Source organism: Pyrgilauda ruficollis, unplaced genomic scaffold, assembly GCF_017590135.1.
Source record: "Pyrgilauda ruficollis isolate IOZ18807 unplaced genomic scaffold, ASM1759013v1 scaffold50, whole genome shotgun sequence".
In the NCBI taxonomy this organism is placed as follows: Eukaryota; Metazoa; Chordata; class Aves; order Passeriformes; family Passeridae; genus Pyrgilauda; species Pyrgilauda ruficollis.
Genome location: NW_024526600.1, coordinates 6,937,015 through 6,953,692, shown reverse-complemented (window position 1 = coordinate 6,953,692; position 16,678 = coordinate 6,937,015). Strand labels below are relative to the sequence as shown.

Genomic DNA, 16,678 nt, shown 5'->3' with positions numbered 1-16,678 from the left:
TGCTGAGATCCAAATGTTTGATAAATACACACAGATCTCCTTATCTCTAAGGAGATTAAAAAAAATATGTATGCAGAAGGGTTCTAGAAGAAAGAACCAGGGGTGAGTGCCAGCTGATCTGTGGGCCCAGGGGTTGCTCTCAGAGCATGGTCAGACATTCATTTCACGGGGTAAGTGCCTCCGTGCTTGCACTTTCAGAAAATCTTACTCATTTCACAATATCAGGGGATGCAAAAATTTAATCTAGTCTTAAAAGGCCTCAATTATTTAATGGCTGGAATATTCATATTATGAACACAATTTTGGCTGCAGAATTGCAGTTTGTTGCTTTTTTTATTGACTGTATTACTGGAGAGACGCTGAGATCCAAATGTTTGATAAATACACACAGATCTCCTTATCTCTAAGGAGATTAAAAAAAATATGTATGCAGAAGGGTTCTAGAAGAAAGAACCAGGGGTGAGTGCCAGCTGATCTGTGGGCCCAGGGGTTGCTCTCAGAGCATGGTCAGACATTCATTTCACGGGGTAAGTGCCTCCGTGCTTGCACTTTCAGAAAATCTTACTCATTTCACAATATCAGGGTATGCAAAAATTTAATCTAGTCTTAAAAAGCCTTAATTATTTGCTGTTTTGGCCCCAGCCAGACTACCTTGTTAAAGAGTGTCATGACCAAGGACTTTTCAATCTGCCTTTTAAGTCCTACTTGGCATGCTGAAGCTGTGTTTCCAGCTTTTTTTCCCACTATTTTTCAGTTTGTGGTTCTCCTAAATTTTTTTTTTCGGTGCGGTTCTGGTGCCTTTACAATGGGTTTCAGTCTGTTGTCAAGACAGCCATTATCCCAAATATCTGCATTTCTGAGCACTGCTAGTAAGTAATACAAAGTTAAATGACCTGGGGGTTTTGTTGGTTTTTTGGGGTTTGTTTGTTTGTTTTATCAAAGAATATTCTCTGCTGCTTAAAGGAAACTTTTTAAAACTCTTGAATGCTTTAATTTGCTGCAGGTATCAGTGGCTGCAGTTTCTTATGTGTGGTAGCAAAGCTTCAGGAAAAAGCACAAAGTGTGTTTTTTGCTGCTTTTTCGAGTCTTCTGACTGTCACTTTAGGTTATTCATGTGCTAGAGTGTGACAGATAGGGAATCCCTATCACAACCACCTGCAGTCTTGTGGTTGTAAAGCTGTTCTGGTGGCTTTTGTCCCCATTCTGCACTGTATTTGAAAATTTTTTAAAATGAGCCTGGCATTAACCTTCTCCTAACCACAGCAGATGTAATGCTCAGACTGTTCAGCAAATCCTGCAGAGAATTTTGACCTGTGAAGTCTCTTTGCCTTTGTAAATAATGCTTATATTATTAGTTTGAAGGTGGCAACATTAGTGAAATTTCCCAAGTTCATCTCCCAAGCTGGGGTTTAGCAAAGTCTGCTTTCCTCTCAAAATGAGGCAAGACAAAGCAAGGAGGAAGAGGAACGTGCTCCTACAGTTAAGTGTTGCTCATGTAGTGACAGGATTGAACCCATATGTCTGAATAGCTCTGCAATAATAAACCATTTAGTTTGGTTTTTTTATTTTCTTTTTCAAGCAATTGCAAAGCATTTCACCCTGCACAATCATGTAGTGACAGGATTGAACCCATATGTCTGAATAGCTCTGCAGTAATAAACCATTTAGTTTGGTTTTTTCTTTCCTTTTTCAAGCAAATGCAAAGCATTTCACCCTGCACACAGCTAAATATAAATCGTGTCATTTCTAGCAGTTTTTCCATTTATGGCTCTTCTTTTTCACTTGTCGTCGTGGGGCAGGCTGGGAGAGCCATGTCAGAGGAGCTGTGTGTGTTTGGAGGATATTGGGCATTCCTTCTATCTCGTAGCAAGAGAAGGATGAAAATGTCCATGGGTGCTCTGAAGAAGATTGCATTTCTACTGGCCCTGACTCTTGCAAGTGCTGGACTGTGCCTTCCCCAAGGTACTACAGCATGGAGAAAACCACAAGTACCTTGTCTATAATTAGGTCTGGAGCCTTTCTGATCTCAGCACATTTCTGCAACGTCCCTTTTCTTAATTTGTGCGTTTCTTAAAATGACCCTGTCACGGAGATATCATCTGTAGTTGAGGCCCTGACATCAGCATTTGCTTTTATTTTTGCTTGCTATTTCTATTGCTAGGATCAAGAAAAGTCTTGAAGATAAGCCTAGCTCTCTGCCCAGTTTAATGTAACAAAGGAAGAATTCATATGGATCTTCATCAGTCTCTGGGGTCCTGCTGCCCCACACAGCAGCATTTCTCAGCTGTGTGCCCCGTTCCTGCCTTGGATGGATGGATGGACAGAAGGGCCACTGCAGCTGTGCACTGCTGGAGCTGCAGGCCTATGTGCTGTTTGCATGTGTTGAGTTTCTGCATTTAGCTCTGCTGGCTACCTCTGAGTGAATCTGGGCCTGTGTGTTTCCCCAGTGAGCACTGACACACATTAATGACAGTAAAAATAGGTGTGCTGCCTATGCTTACCAGCCTGTGCAAAGGGAGATGTGCAGAGGTGATATGTACAGATTTCTCTGTAGTATTTCACGGGTTATTTCCTGCTTTACTTGCTAGCTCAGGTTTTCCCATCTCCCATGCTCCATCAAGGCCCTATGCCATCTATGGAATGAATCTCCAGTCCCCTTTCATGAAGCCTTCCGTGTGAAGGGGCAAAATGAGCCTGTGAGCTTGCAGCTCACCAAGTAAAAAAAAGTCAAGTACAAAAGGTTTTAGTTCACCTTCCAGCTACAAATTCTTGGGTTTTTTATTTGGTCCACCTTCCCTCCCCCCTTTTTCTACTTGTGATTTCTGTTAAGCCTTACAAGGTGGTTTTTGTCTGCAGTAATCACACAAAACTCTGTGTCTTTATATGAAAAGGGGAACTGAATTCTCTGCTGCGAGAGCACTCATTAGCCAATGCTAGAAATTAATGCCAGATCTCATCCAACAGTTTCATTATACGTGAAATTTGAGAGTGTTGCTCTTAAAAGGGGCTGCTGATTGATGACAACACAGATTGTGTGTGTGCTGTCATCTTTATCCCGGCTGTGATTCCTTTTGGGCTTTTTTTAGCTGGTGAGGATGTGAGGGACAGAAGAAGCCTAATGGGACTTCATATACTGTGTGATGTATGGGGCACTCGCAGTCAGGAATATTGAGCTCATAAATGTACTCATTTGCCCTGGAGTCACTGAGAGGGAGACACAGGACACTGCAATGTCACAGTCATGCAGAGTCACTTCTGTGACAACAGAGCGGCTGCAGAAAGACCATATTTTTCTGGGATTTTATTGCAAATGGCCTCTGCTCTCGTTGGCTGGAAGAAAAGGTCAACTTTTGCTGGATTAGTCTTTATGCAGACCCCTTTTGCATCTTGTTTTGCTGAGATTCTGAGATTTTGGGGTGCTGTTCAGAGGTGACCCTGCACGTGCTGTCTGTTCTGTCTCGTGTCTCCACCACAGCACTGCAACCCTAAACTCTACCAGCTTGCCCTTCAAGCATGAAGGTGAAATGCAGTTAAATGTGCACATCCAAGGCAGATGGTTAGCCCCAGTCTTGCAGTGGTATTTGAGAGATTTTCTTCATGTTATTTCAGCAGCACAGAAGGAAATGAAAGTGTTTCTTACTGTAAATACTTTTTTCTCTCTCCCTTCCTCTGCACTGCTACGAGTGTCTGAAGACTCACTTCACTGCTTTTCTCAGAGAAGTCTATTTCTGTCTCATCTTAGATCAATTTAGGCCTGTCCTATGCACATATGATAAAGACGGCATATTGCTGTGATAGCCTTGAACCAAATTTGTAAGTTTGGGTAACTGGGAGCAGGAGGTGAGGTGCAGTTGTCATTGATAAGAAGTCAGAGTGGCCAAACCAGCAGCTGAAATGTGGAATTTTTCAAGCATGGCCAGATTGTTTGAAAAATAGTGCAGACCACAACACAAGGGGTTTACCCACTTCTCAGAAATGTGTGTGTACACATGCATCCACAGCAGGGAGCTTCCTTAGGGGGCTGTGTCTATCTGTGTCCAGAGAAACAAAAATAAAAGGTTCCCAGCTGCATCCTGAACCCAGCTATTGTAGTTATTCCCCAGCACATCTGCTAAGCATCTGAAAGCACCCAGATGTTGGCTCTGATGCTATACCAGTGTACTTCCTCCAGTGAGTGAGACAGTTCCTGCTGTTCCTGTGTTGTTTGTGTAACCCATCGTGGCACTGGGTGCAATGCCCAGTGTGCTTTAAGCCATCTCAAAAAGTGCCAGGTATCTGGCCTTACCTGGCTCTCCAGACAACTGATTCACAGAGTTTCTTCAGGATTGGCTTTTCAGTCTCATCTCTGAGATTTGCACTCCGAACAGAGCTGGGGTGGCTTCTGGGCTGCATTCAGTTTAGTTTTGCAGCGCAACTTAACTTTCCATAAGCCTTACTCTTTGCCTGGGGTGGCTGTATGGAGCTTTTCCTGCACAGCAGGTACCACTCAGTCAGTAAAAGAACCTGGCACAGTTCACTTTGGCAACACAACCTTTGGGAACAGAGGGTGAGCCTTGTCCCACACCTCCTTCCTGCTGGTGAGACGTCAAGGAGTGATCATTTTTAGTATTTCAGAAAATCAGCTGGTTTTCGTGTGCAGTGCTTTACCTGACTGGATTAATTTCTTCTCCCTTGGTGGGGGTGCTGTACTTTAATGAACTAGAAAAGGATGAAAGAAATGTGTTTCTCCTTTGCCTGCTCTTGGCATTAGCATCTTCCTAAATGGGGTGAGCTGACCAGGAGATATTTTTGTCTCCCCTCACCTCCCAGCCCTATTCTCACACTAACAGCTACCTCTGAGCTGCGGGACTTTGCAGAGCATGTTGTGGCTTGCATTGGCTCAGCCCGAGTTCAGTCACCCAAAACCCTGCAGGTCTATTTTGAAACATCATTCAATCTGTCCACTATGGAGTTTCTTTTCTTTTTTTTTTTTTTTTTTCCCCCCCACTCTTGCTTCTGACATCATTTCCCGAGCACTATATTCACCGAGCTCTGTAGCCAGATCGTCTCCTCGGCATATGATGCAAGGAGCTCTTTGAAATGGATTTCGGCTCTCCTTTGACTCTGCTCTGCTTGCTGGTGATAATAACTGTTACTCAAGGTAGGTAGGATTTTTCTTTGTCGGGGTTGGCACAGATTTGCCTAGATGAGCAGACACCCTAATTTTGCTCCAAGATCTTTTAAGGATGCTACCAGGTTTGGGGCGACATCGAATAGCGCAGCTGCTAATGCATGAAAGGGGAAGTCAGACCAAAGTAAGACTATTTTTCGAGTAAAATAACAATAACTAACAATATTGTACTTTCTGAGTGTCCTGCATCTGTAGAAGCTTTTCAGCAGGGAATGTAAGGTCCTTGTACGCAGAGTGCTGGCTGGAGAGCGACATGGTCCAGCTCCCAACACTCGGTGTGACCTTGGGTTAGTCCCCAAGCTGCTGTCACCCTGCCATTTACCCACCTCTGATTTACACACAACAACTTAATAATGTGCAAGTGTACTGAGAGACCTTTTCAAGTTAAATCTGTGACCTTACTTTTTGGGTGAAAGCAGCTGTGCACCTGCAGCTGTTGTTTCTGCTACCCTCTGTGCAAGGTCCATGGCACTGATGCCCTGAGGACCTTTCTTTGCACAGTCTCTCATCTCTGATGGGGGCTGGTAGATGGTTATCTTAAATTCAGGGAGAGAAAATACCAGCTATTGAGCCTTTGTTTTCCGTATTGTGCATGGTGTGCACACCATTCCTGTGCTGTTGAGGTGGGGGATGTTGAACCCTATAGAAATCCTCTGATTTTCAATCACTGGTGATCCAACTTGTCCCTAAGGTTGGTCTGTCCCTCTTATGTCTCATCTGGGCATTTTCCTTCCTGGGAGGTAGCCAGGAGGGGATGGATGGGCATGGCAACCTTACTCTCCTTTCAGGCTCTGCCATCTGGACTGGAGCACTCAGCGGCGACTCAGCAGTCTTTTCTTTGGAAATCCAAAGCCTGCAGACCTTCTCCAGCATGAGCAAGGAGGATAAGAAGTGCTCTACAACTGTCCTAAATGATGCCTTGTTGGCCAAGTGTGGCTCTTCTGCCAGTAGATGGCTGAACTTAGAGAACGGCTCCCTGGTGCTGAGGAGTGTGGAGAAAGACGATGAAGGAAAATACGGATTTGTTTTTCAGAACACCACCAGAAATTTTACACTGGAAGTGTTTGGTAAGTGGCCTTCTTAGCAACAAAGAGCTTTTGAACTTGTGAACCTGCTTGGAAGCCTGATGCTCAAGCAGTTTCTTTGGAAAAATTTCAAGGCTTGCTATAGATGCCCCTGGGAGCCGTGCCAGTCTCCCTCCTGTCCCCTCAGAATTCCTGCTCCCTTTTGTGTGCCCGCTCATCCATCTGCAGGCAGCAAAGACAGAAACAAAGTCACTTCTGTACAGGATCCAGCTCATTGCTTGGGTTAATATGAAGAAGGCTTAGGAGGGTTTGTCCTCCTGCTGAACAGTGCTCCAGGCAGACAGAGAGCGTTGCTCTGGTCCTCATCACCACCGTTCCTTTTGCAGGGCTTTCACTTACACAGGCTTCTAAGATAAATTGAAGCGCACGAAACTGTAATGAAAATGTCTGAGCAAACTGGTCTCAGTGAAGACAAATGAACCCTTACACCTTTTGGGTGCAAACAGGCGGAACTGCTGTGCACAGTAGGTCAAAGATGTGACTCCTTGGTGTGAAGAACAGGGGCGTAGGCTGGAAGGAGTCAAAGACTGCAGGAGTGTCCTGGGTTTAACCTCCATTTCAGGGGATTTACTTTGGGAACATTTGCCTCCTCCTTCTGTTCTGTTGCCACCCCTAAGGCAGGGAAAAACTTTCACTGCCAACATGTTCCTGGAGGCAGGGAATTTTAACTGAAGATGATGTCCTAGCACAGGAAAGTGATTTCTGAGCTTATTTCCATGGATACATGTTCTGAGTGTTGCTCCTGCTGTCCTAAAACCACACCAGTTCTCTATCTAGTTTGTATGTGCAAAGTGGCAAGTGTAGGAAATAGGTTTGCTCCTTGTAGTAGACTGAAAGAGAGAAATTCAGGCAAATATAGTAAAAGTAATGATTCATTGATTTATTTTAAAATGTCCTATCTAGGTATTATCAACTATATCAACTTCAGGTGTCTTGTGTTTGTGTCCATGTTGGCCATGATTTGCACCAGTTCTTCTCTAAAATGGAAGAAGGGGCAGAGTGACAGCAAAAGTACAAACCTCTGGTGGAGGGGAGGGCTGAGTCTCCTCCAAAGCTGTGATTATCTGCTGATTACAGAGGAGGGCTCTGGCTGGCACATGCTTTGGGTGTTTCCACCATCCTCTCAGACCAGGGGCTTTTATTTTTTTTTTTTTTCCAGTGTCAGGAAAATGAAAAGATGCCAGATTTTGGTGGCATCCCCAAAACAGGGATCAAGAGTCACTAGCAAGATTGGTGTGGGCACTACCCCAAGCATTTCAGGGCAGAGTGCAGGCATTCCAAGAGTGTGATTATTTGTTTCTGTGCTCCCATGACACAGTAAATGTGGTGTTACTGGGATTGCTGGGAAGGGAAGCTTCTGTTCAGCTGGTGTTCACTGCTGAGTCCCCTCCTCACCTCTCTCTTTCCTCCCTGCTCCCCTTGCCCCATGCTGTGTGTGACCAGAGCCGACCATTGGTATCCAGTGCTTCCCTGATGGAACTGCAGAGCTGTCCTGCAACGTGGCCAGCAACGAGATCCTGGTCTTTAGGTGGCTGCTGAATGGCACCCACCTGAAAGCCGAGGGGGCTTGCATTAAGGATGCTGGGAAGAAGGTTCACCTGGGCACAACGGAGCCTGGGGAGTTTGTGTGTGAAATTCTGAAGGGGAACAGCATCACGAGGACCAGGCCCATTACGCTGTCGTGCAGCTACGGTGAGTAATGGCATCTCCAGAAAATCTTCCTTTTGGTCTCTTGCACCAGCAAACTGAAGGGTGGTTGGTGCCCTCAAAATATCAAATTCTTCTGTCCTCTGGCATATCCTTCCCAGAGTTACCAAATCCTGCCTTTAGAAAGTGACCCCTTGATTTCCTTCTCCCTCTTGTGCCTTAGACTGACACAGCCTACAACCACAGAAGGGATAAGTTTGTTGAGGAGGGATAAGTTTGTTGAGGGGAAAAGTTTGTTTCTTTAACCCAGCTTTGCAGCCAGGACGGATCTCCATCTGTCTCTTTTCCTACTTTTCGGTGATGGAGATTTGCACCCTCTTGTGAATCTATCCTCTGTGCTGCTTCCTACTCTGATGTGCATTCATGATCCAGGTGCCTTCCAGTTTCTATATATCCCAACAAAAACACTTCCACTAGTTCAGCCCTGTTGCTGCTGGACTCAGTTGAGGTGTTTTGTCTGTTTTGTCTCATCTCTTTTCCCCTTATCTAGGGCAGAATCACAAAAGGTTTTCTGATCTATACAAATGTCTCTCCACCAGCCCAATCCATCAGAAGTGGGTAAAGACACAAGCCATTTACTTATGGAATGTAGGGTTTTTCCCCCTCCATATCCTTGCTCAGACATGTAAGTCCGCGAGAAGGCTGGGACTTTATCCATTTGCAAGCTGTTCATAAATACTGAGTATTCTGCTTGAATAAGGCCAGAGTTTAATGAGACAGAAAATCTGGATCCTTGGGTATCATTTAATGTGCACCTCCAGTAGTGAAGGTCCTTCTACTCTCTGGCAGCAAAGATGGTTGTCAAAGCTACAGGTATAACTTATCCATAAGGCTTTTGACAATTTTTCTGTAATTAATTTAATCGCTTTTGCCTCTAGAGAAACTGTATTGTAGCATTTTAAAAAATTGTCTGGGGCACTCCAGCTCCACGGCAGATACTATCCTTTCTGCTGTGGCTGGCATGCAGCTGGTGTGAAAGCACCCCTCCTGAGCCAGAGCCTGTGTCCAGCGTGGTGGCACTCAGCAGAAATGCTCTGGGCTGTCTGTGCCTGCTCCCTCTGGCATGGCTGGCCAGTCTGTGCAGATTTGGCATTTGTGGCTCTGGAGCAGTGATCTGGACTTTGCCCAGTTAAATTGGTTGGAGGCTGTTCCGTGCAGTCAGACCCAAACTGGCCAAGAGGCACTGGGGAACGAGGATGTGAACATCCATGTGCTGTTCAGTCAAGCCCTGTGAGAAATCACACAAGTGCTCTCAGATTCCGTGGTTGATCCTGGGTGGCTGCCCAGTCCCCTGGGTGCGATATCTGTTCCCCGTTTTCCCTTGGAAAGCTCATGAGGGAATTTAGTGATATCTCTTTAGGGATGGACACATAAACACATATTTGGAAGGGTCTGAAAGAAAGAAGGTGGCAGCAATTCCACTTTTTAGTCATCAAATGCAACCACATTTGTAAAACGTGAATTAAAGCAATTCTGGATACCAGTAAAATGAATTGAGGAGGGAAATGGGTTCATTTAATTTAATTGAAAGTTAATTATTTTTGTGGGTTATTTTTTGCTCCAGGCAAAGGGCTGAATTTAATTTTTCTGCTGTAGGTATACGATCTGTGCAAAAACATCAATTTGGGCAACCTGTTGGCTGATGAAATTAATTTTGAATAACCAAAAAATAATTTGGCAGAAATGCCGTGAACTTCCCAGGCAACACAGGGCTCTGAACACACAGGATTCAGAAGTTAAGAAGTTCACATATATAAAAGACTTTTATTGATTAATTACTTGTTCATTGCTTATTTTTAACACAATATTTTATCTCAAAAAGACCTTATTAACAAATGGCAAATTTTTAGGAAAAAAATTCAGGAAAAAAATTTCCAACTTGTATTTATACTTTTGAAAATACTCTCTCAGCTTTCATCAACTAAGATAATTAGGGAAATTATTTCTGAGTTGATGAAAGCTTTTAGTTTTGAATATGGATTTTTTTGAACTTGGTAATTGTTCTTAAAAAGACTGGAACAAGCACTCTGAAAATACCACGAGCACCTGTGTGCAGTTGTTTTTTGCTGTCCTGGTGAGTAGGTGGAGTATGATGGTGTGTAGTATATCCTGGAACATTTAAAATTCTTCCTAGTCTCTGGAGATGTGGAGCAATTAGTGCTTTTGAGGGCTTGAAATAAGCTCCAAATGAGCCTGTTGGTTGCTGCTGTGCTGTGCAGGCATGTGTGCTGCTGAAAAGCAGTTAAATTATTCAAAAAGGAATGGCACAGGCTTACCTAAGGAGTTTTAAGGAATTTATGTTAAAGTGGAGCTGTGTGAGGGTTTTTTTGCATATGGCAAGAAGAGTTTTCCCGAAGGCTGCCCAGGTTGGAGGAGATGCTCTCAGTGAAGGAGCAAGCCTGGGTTGGGTCTCTCTTGTGCAAGCCTGCCGTGCCCTGTACCAGCTGCCCGCTCAGCAGCGGGGAACCTGTGGGTCTGCCCCGTCACAGAACCCTGAGCAAGGCTCTGAGCTGGGGAATAATCACCAGTGACTTGTGCTGCCCTTCTGCTCGGCCATCTGCAGCCCTCGCTCCCGCTGCCTGCTCTGCACTCCCGGCCGGGCAGGGGAACGGGGCAGAATCCTTCCCCGAGCAGCAGCAGAGCCAGGGAAGGGCTCAGTGGACAAGTGGCTTTTCCCTGCAGTTCCAGAGGCAGTGCAGGCTCTGATGAGACTTGCTCTGGGGTTGCTGCAGTCATTACGTGACTGTCCTAAGCAGATTCTCTGATGCCAGCTCTGAGGGCAGACTCTGCAGCTTTTCCTTCAGCAGGAGGTATAGTAGAAACAGGCGATCTGGAATAATGCGCTCTGACTCCATGATCCAGAAGGCTGAACAATTGCTTTATTAAAACTATACTGTATTACATTAATACTATATTATAACTATACTAAAGAATACTATACTACTGAAAAACCTGTGGTTGTCTGAGACACCAGGACACAGCTTTGAGTGATTGGCTAATCACTGGTGTCCAATTAACCAAATCACTTTGGGTAAACAATCTCCATAACACATTCCACATGTGCAAAAACGCGAGCAGTGGATAGAGATAAGAATTGCTTTCTCTTCTTCTCTCTGTACTTCTCACTGCCTTCCCAGGAAAAATCCTTGGGAAGTTGTGCCTGCTGCTCTCTGTGAAGAGAGCTGTTGCCACAGGGAGGTGCTTCCTTAGGTCTCCCTCCTCAGCTGCCCGTTTTCATACAGCTTGTTGAAATGCATCTTTCAACCCACCACCTTCCCTGTTAAATTTGATTAAAACTTACAGATGACCTTAGATGTCAGTGATCAGAGCAGGCAGAAGTGAATGCACACAGGCTTCTCCTCTTAATGAAAGATTCCATGCCATAATTAAACCATGTCACATAAATCACAAAGTGCCATACAGCTCACAGTGCCGGCTGCCCTGATCCAAACTAAAGCAACGGTGATGTCAACAAGCTCTAATCTGGCTGCAGGGTTTCTCCCACTGGGAGAAAGGAGTTTGTCCACCCTGGCAGCTAATAATGCTGTGTCCTTCCTGCAGACTTGCTGCGGTACCCGGGGTTCATTTACATCCTGGCAGGGTGTGCAGCGGGTGTGCTTATCCTGGTGGTGGCTTTGCCTGCAGCCATATGTTGCTGCATGAAGAGGAGACACAAGTTCATCCCAGTGCCTTCAGGTGAGTGGGGAATGCTGTGACCCCCCTGTTATGAATTTTGGAGAGGATTGTGTTTGTGCAGGCTGGGGCTGATGTGGCCTTAGAGTAACCTGGTCTCAGCTGGGTGGCTGCTTGTCCTCCAGCCTGTCCTCCCTTGACCTGCTGGAGCAGGAGTCTGCCTGCTGATAGGCAGCCTCTATGGCTGCAATTAAACCCCACTTTTCCTTTATTCACCTCACACTTGTGCTCTCACCCTGTGCTCCTGGCCAGAAGAAAAACCCACAGCAAAACCTCTCCTATGGTAAATAAAATGGAAATAAAGTGGAACCTCATTCAGGTGTGATCCCAAAATGGTTTCTGATGGCAGTGCTCTGTCAGCACCAGTCTCTGGGAGCAATCTGCCCTTGCCACCTCAAGCTGTGATCCTGCCAGCATGGCCAGGCTGGTCTCTGGCAGGCTGGCAGTGACCCTCTGCTCTCGGCATCTGCCCGCTCCGGGAGCGGAGCCAGCGCGCCTGAGGAGGGGACACAAACTCGTGTTGGGGGTCTGGCAGGGCTGGGGCTGTGGGGGCCTCTTCCTTCACATCTCTGGGTTTGGTTTCACAGAGGAGGAGAAGGATGACGGGTTAACCTTGTCCGTGGTGTCCGGGGAGGGCACGAAGAGCCCCCCCAGTGGAGACCGTGTCGAGGCTCAGGCTGCCCAGACTGATCCTCCTGCCAAGCCTGGTGAGTCCAGAGACCTGTTTGAGGTCACACAGACGCCTTGTTCAGGAGGGACACAGTGTGTGTGTGTGGCTGCTGGGGGTGGAGGTGACAGTAGAGAGGGGCCTGGGACATGCCAGCACAGGGAAGGTGCTGCACCTTCTCCAGGAGTTGCAGCAGGGCATTTTTCAGTGCCTTACTCATGCAGCCATCCCACAAGCATCCCACAAAGGGTCCTGTCTGTTCCACTATCTCCTGTGCCACATACCTCAGAAACAGCAACGCCCCCAAATCTCAGCAGTTTTCCTGCAATTTTCTCACCCTTCTCCCCTACTCATCAGTAACATTTTATGAAAATCGGTGTTGTTTATTTAAGCAGTCATCTTCAGGACAGCAGGAGCCAATATGCTGAGCTGTAAACACAGCTAAATCCCATCAAAGCCAGAGGCTTGTGCATTTTCTTAAATTGAGGCTAGAGTGGGAATATGGTCACATTTTAAATTTTCCAGAGAAATCGAGCATAAACCCCCACAGCTTTAGCACAATATGGTCAAGAGAGTGTGGTGATAAAAACCCTCCAGAAATGTCCTGTTCTGTAAGGGCTTGATATTATTACTCCACTTTTTGCATTATGTTTCCCTCAGTTTTGCTTCCCAGACACAAATGCTGGCAACACCTTGCCTAGTAATGCACCATCATCAGCTGAAGTAGGTTTAGCAGAGGCATCATGAACTGGAGCAGCTTTACATAGGTCACAGCCTGGTCTCAGCACTGCTGTCTCTGTTTCTGGTGTCCTTCACTGTACTGAGCACAGCCTCCTGTAGCTCTGCTGTGCTTTATATCTAACCTTGGATGCTAGTTGCTCTGCTTTCAAAATATTATATGCTACTTATGAACATACAACAAGAAAGAGGAAAAAAAAGTCTTTCAGGTCATTTAATATTAATATACTTCAAGTGTAGAGCTTTTAATAAAAAATTCAAATATTATGTTTAACTAAAAAGTAGTCCATATTTAATTTTTTTACAAATTAGTAAAAAGCAGAGATGCATGTGGAAAGTAGGCAAGAACTAAATGCGTGCTGTTAGCCAGCTTTAATTATTCAGATGTAAATGAAATGTAAAAAGATTTGGCTTTAGTATTTTGGTACTAAAGGTTTGGTACTAACAGTACTAAAGTACTTTGGTACTGAGAAGCCAGACAGCTTCAATACCAAAGTGCCCTAAGGCATGATGCATAGCTCAGTAAATGAGTAGTTACAGAGAAAAATGAAATTTGGCTTGCAGATGCCTGGGGCTAGGGGACTGAGCAGATTAGGCAGCCTGCAGCATTCGGGACCAGGGGTGGATTTCCATGAGCGTGAGCCGCAGTGTGGGCACTTATAAACCATTTCTCCCTTTTCCAGATGCTGCCCAGATTGGTCAAGGTGTTGAGCTGGCAGAAGAAAACTTACCAGTGCAGATAGAAGCTGAGGAAATGCCAGATGCTGAGGTCCTAGTGGATATGGAAAGCCAGGAAGATGCCTCAGACTGTTTCCCGGATCCAACCGATGACTGATCTGACACGCTTGCTCTTCCACCCTGAAGCCTGTGACACTTGTCCTTTGCATCCCATACTCTTGCTGTGTCTGGAAAATTTTAGCAGGGGAAAGAAGTGAGGTGTCAGACCTTCTGACCTCATTTAACAAGAAAATAAGGAAATACAGAGAAAAGCACACACGTGGCTTCAAGGCCCGCTGCCGTGGCCTGACAGGTTCACCAACAAACACAAGGAGCAGCTCTCTGATGCTTTGCCTGATAACAGAGCTGCAGCTAAACCGAGGAGCCCAGGGGACAGCCTGGGATGAGAGGGCTCCCCCCGTCCCTGCCCACCCCATCCCTTGCCGTGTCTCTGCCAGCCAGGGGCAGGCACTACAGGCAGGTTGAGGTGGCCTGCCAGTCCCAGGCAGAAGCCAAGGACTTGCCAGAAATTTCCTGAGAAATCTTCTTCTCGGGAGACTTCAGGGCAGTTTTTTCCCAGGCCCTGCCAAGGAAACTCAAAGGAGGTCTCAGCTCGGTATCTGCTGTCCTGGGTGCTTATCTGAGCCACTCCTCTGAGCTCCAGATTTGGCTCTCACCTCTTGCTGCCTGGAGCAGGAGCAGTGGTGAGGGCTTGAAATTTGACTTGCAGATGTTGTGTGCAGACCCGGGCTGGTGCTGGCTTTGCTCACCTCTTGGTGCCCCAAATGACAGAGGGTACAGGTGACTTTTCACCAGAACCCGACTGCTTGGGCTGCCCCCAAGCATTGTCACTTGCTTGCCTTGCAGCAGATGGGGGCTTGGGGCTGCAATTTTGGCAGAAACCTTGATTTTAAGGCTGAGATTGTTTATCAATGCAAGCATTAGTGCCTTTAGTGAAATAGTTTAGCTACTGCAAGCTGATGAAGCTGGCCATCTGCCTGTGCATGTAGGCTTGTTCGGGGCTGTGTTATTTGCACAGACAGCAGCAATTTATAGAATCTCTTAGGTAAGCCTTGCTGCTACGCATGTCCTGTGCTGCTCAGGGGAGCTGTGCCTGTGGAGCAGCTGGGCTAGACCTGCAGGGAAGAAGGATGTGGTGAGGAGAGGGCAGGGATTCTGTCTCAGGCAGCAGGCAGCTGAGTCCCAGCAAAGCTGCCAGGGACTGCAGGGAGTGCTGCAGGATGTGCTGCCAGAGCAAGGAATTTACTGAGTGAGACAATTTTAGTAGTCCAAGTGAGGTGGTGAGTTGGTTGTTAGTGTTAAATTAGGCTGCTGGGCTAGAAAGGCATGGCAGTAAAAGCAGAGATGGTACAGGACCAAAAAGGATGAGGAGGTATATCCTTTCCTCCCTTGTCATTTTGTCCCTGGTTTATATTGTGCTGACACTGTGAATCCCTTGGAAATGGATTTAAGGTATGCCTGGTGAAAGCCATCCAACGAGGGCTGTGAGCAGCCCAGCAGAATCCAAACTAAACTGAGGGCTTCTCTCCCAGGGGAGGGAGCTGTGGGATGGCTGCACGCTAACCCAGGAGTCCTTCATCTCTGTGTACTTGCCAAGGCTCTGCATCAGTGACACCCAGCCACAGGTGATTGTTCTCGTTGTTTCCTTGTCCTGTGACTCTTTAGAAGATGTTTGGATCGTGTGTGCTGTGTTGGTGGTGATTCAGCCTGCCTCTGCTTTTAAAGGCTGCCGTAGGAATCGTGTTTTCCACGGTAAGAGGGAGGTGATAATTCTTTTCCTTACGGTGCTGTTCTAACTCTTTTCAGTATAAACATTCCTCAAAGGCTGTGAGTTGAATGACAAACAAAAAAAAAAAAAAAAGAGTGCTTGGGGTGCCAGGGCAGAAGCAGCAATGCTTGGGTGAATGTCACTGGGCCAGTGTCACCAAAATGGGAGGACAGAGTCAGCATTGCTTCACTGCTGCACTTTCTGGCAGGGGCAGGAGGGGACAGTCGACTCCAGCACATGCTTGAGAGGCTGATCAGTGCTCTGAGCTGCACTGGAGAAGACAACAGTGTTGGGTGAGAGAGCTGGGCCAGCCTTGTCCTGCTGGGCTGGGGCACCCCAGCTCCAGCTCATCCTAGTGCTGCCTTCCTGCTGCCAGCCCTGGGAGGGCTGGGGGTGCCCAGCAGCTGTGAACATCACCACTATTATGATCCCAGTCCTGGAAGGATTTTTCCTATAGAAATGCAAGAGGTCTTTGTGAGACAGACTGAACCACGGCTGGTTTTCTGTCCTTTACCACTGAAAGTGCCATTCAGCAACGGGGCAAAAGGTTCTGTTACTGTGAGGTCAGGAGAGGAGTGATGCAGCCTCAGCTCTTTCTTTAACTGTATGTGTTCATGCCCAGCTATTGTTCTCTTTCTGGTTTATTTTTTTTTCCTTTTTCCTTTCCCCCAGTGATTCATTTTGTTCCAAATAAAAAGATCTGTTTTCTACCTTGTTTCAGAACTGTTTAAGTTTTGTTATTTAATAATTCTTTCTTTCTGGTTTTTACAGGAAGTACAGGCTTATTTTCTAATGCATACACAGCCAGATAAAGGAGAGGTGATAACAAGTTATTGCTGACTTGAGTGTCAAGAACACAGAGATCATGGGGACATTCATCTGTAAGTCACCCCAGGAGAGGCTGTAGGATAGTGGCACAAGTTTATCCCTGCTGGAATGTGTGTGTTCATGTGTAAGAACATCTGTGTGCCCCAGCAGCTCACCAAGCCTGCTCTGGTGCCTGAACTGTGAGCTGCAGGGCAGGGATGCAGGGGGATGGTCTGGTTTTACCCATCTTTATCCATCTGTATTTTTTTGTGGCACCTAAGCTGCCTCAGCTGTGAGAGAGGATG

General features: G+C 46.3%; 1 protein-coding gene across 1 annotated transcript; it reads left to right on the top strand.

Moving 5' to 3' along the window:
- The first annotated feature begins 5,063 nt into the window (after positions 1-5,063).
- On the top strand, positions 5,064-14,078 carry LOC121360449. Its single transcript, XM_041480291.1, has 7 exons — positions 5,064-5,140; positions 5,959-6,237; positions 7,699-7,947; positions 10,770-10,772; positions 11,524-11,658; positions 12,243-12,362; positions 13,744-14,078. The coding sequence occupies exons 1-7, from the start codon at positions 5,080-5,082 to the stop codon at positions 13,893-13,895; spliced, it is 999 nt and encodes a 332-aa protein (XP_041336225.1). The 5' UTR covers positions 5,064-5,079; the 3' UTR covers positions 13,896-14,078.
- The last annotated feature ends 2,600 nt before the right edge of the window (positions 14,079-16,678 follow it).

Bases quoted from the DNA above. Each gene is read 5' to 3' on its own strand.
- LOC121360449 (XM_041480291.1), top strand. From the start codon at position 5,080: ATGGATTTCGGCTCTCCTTTGACTCTGCTCTGCTTGCTGGTGATAATA. The intron at 5,141-5,958 runs GTAGGTAGGATT...CTCTCCTTTCAG, and splicing joins GATAATAACTGTTACTCAAG to GCTCTGCCATCTGGACTGGA. The intron at 11,659-12,242 runs GTGAGTGGGGAA...TTGGTTTCACAG, and splicing joins GTTCATCCCAGTGCCTTCAG to AGGAGGAGAAGGATGACGGG.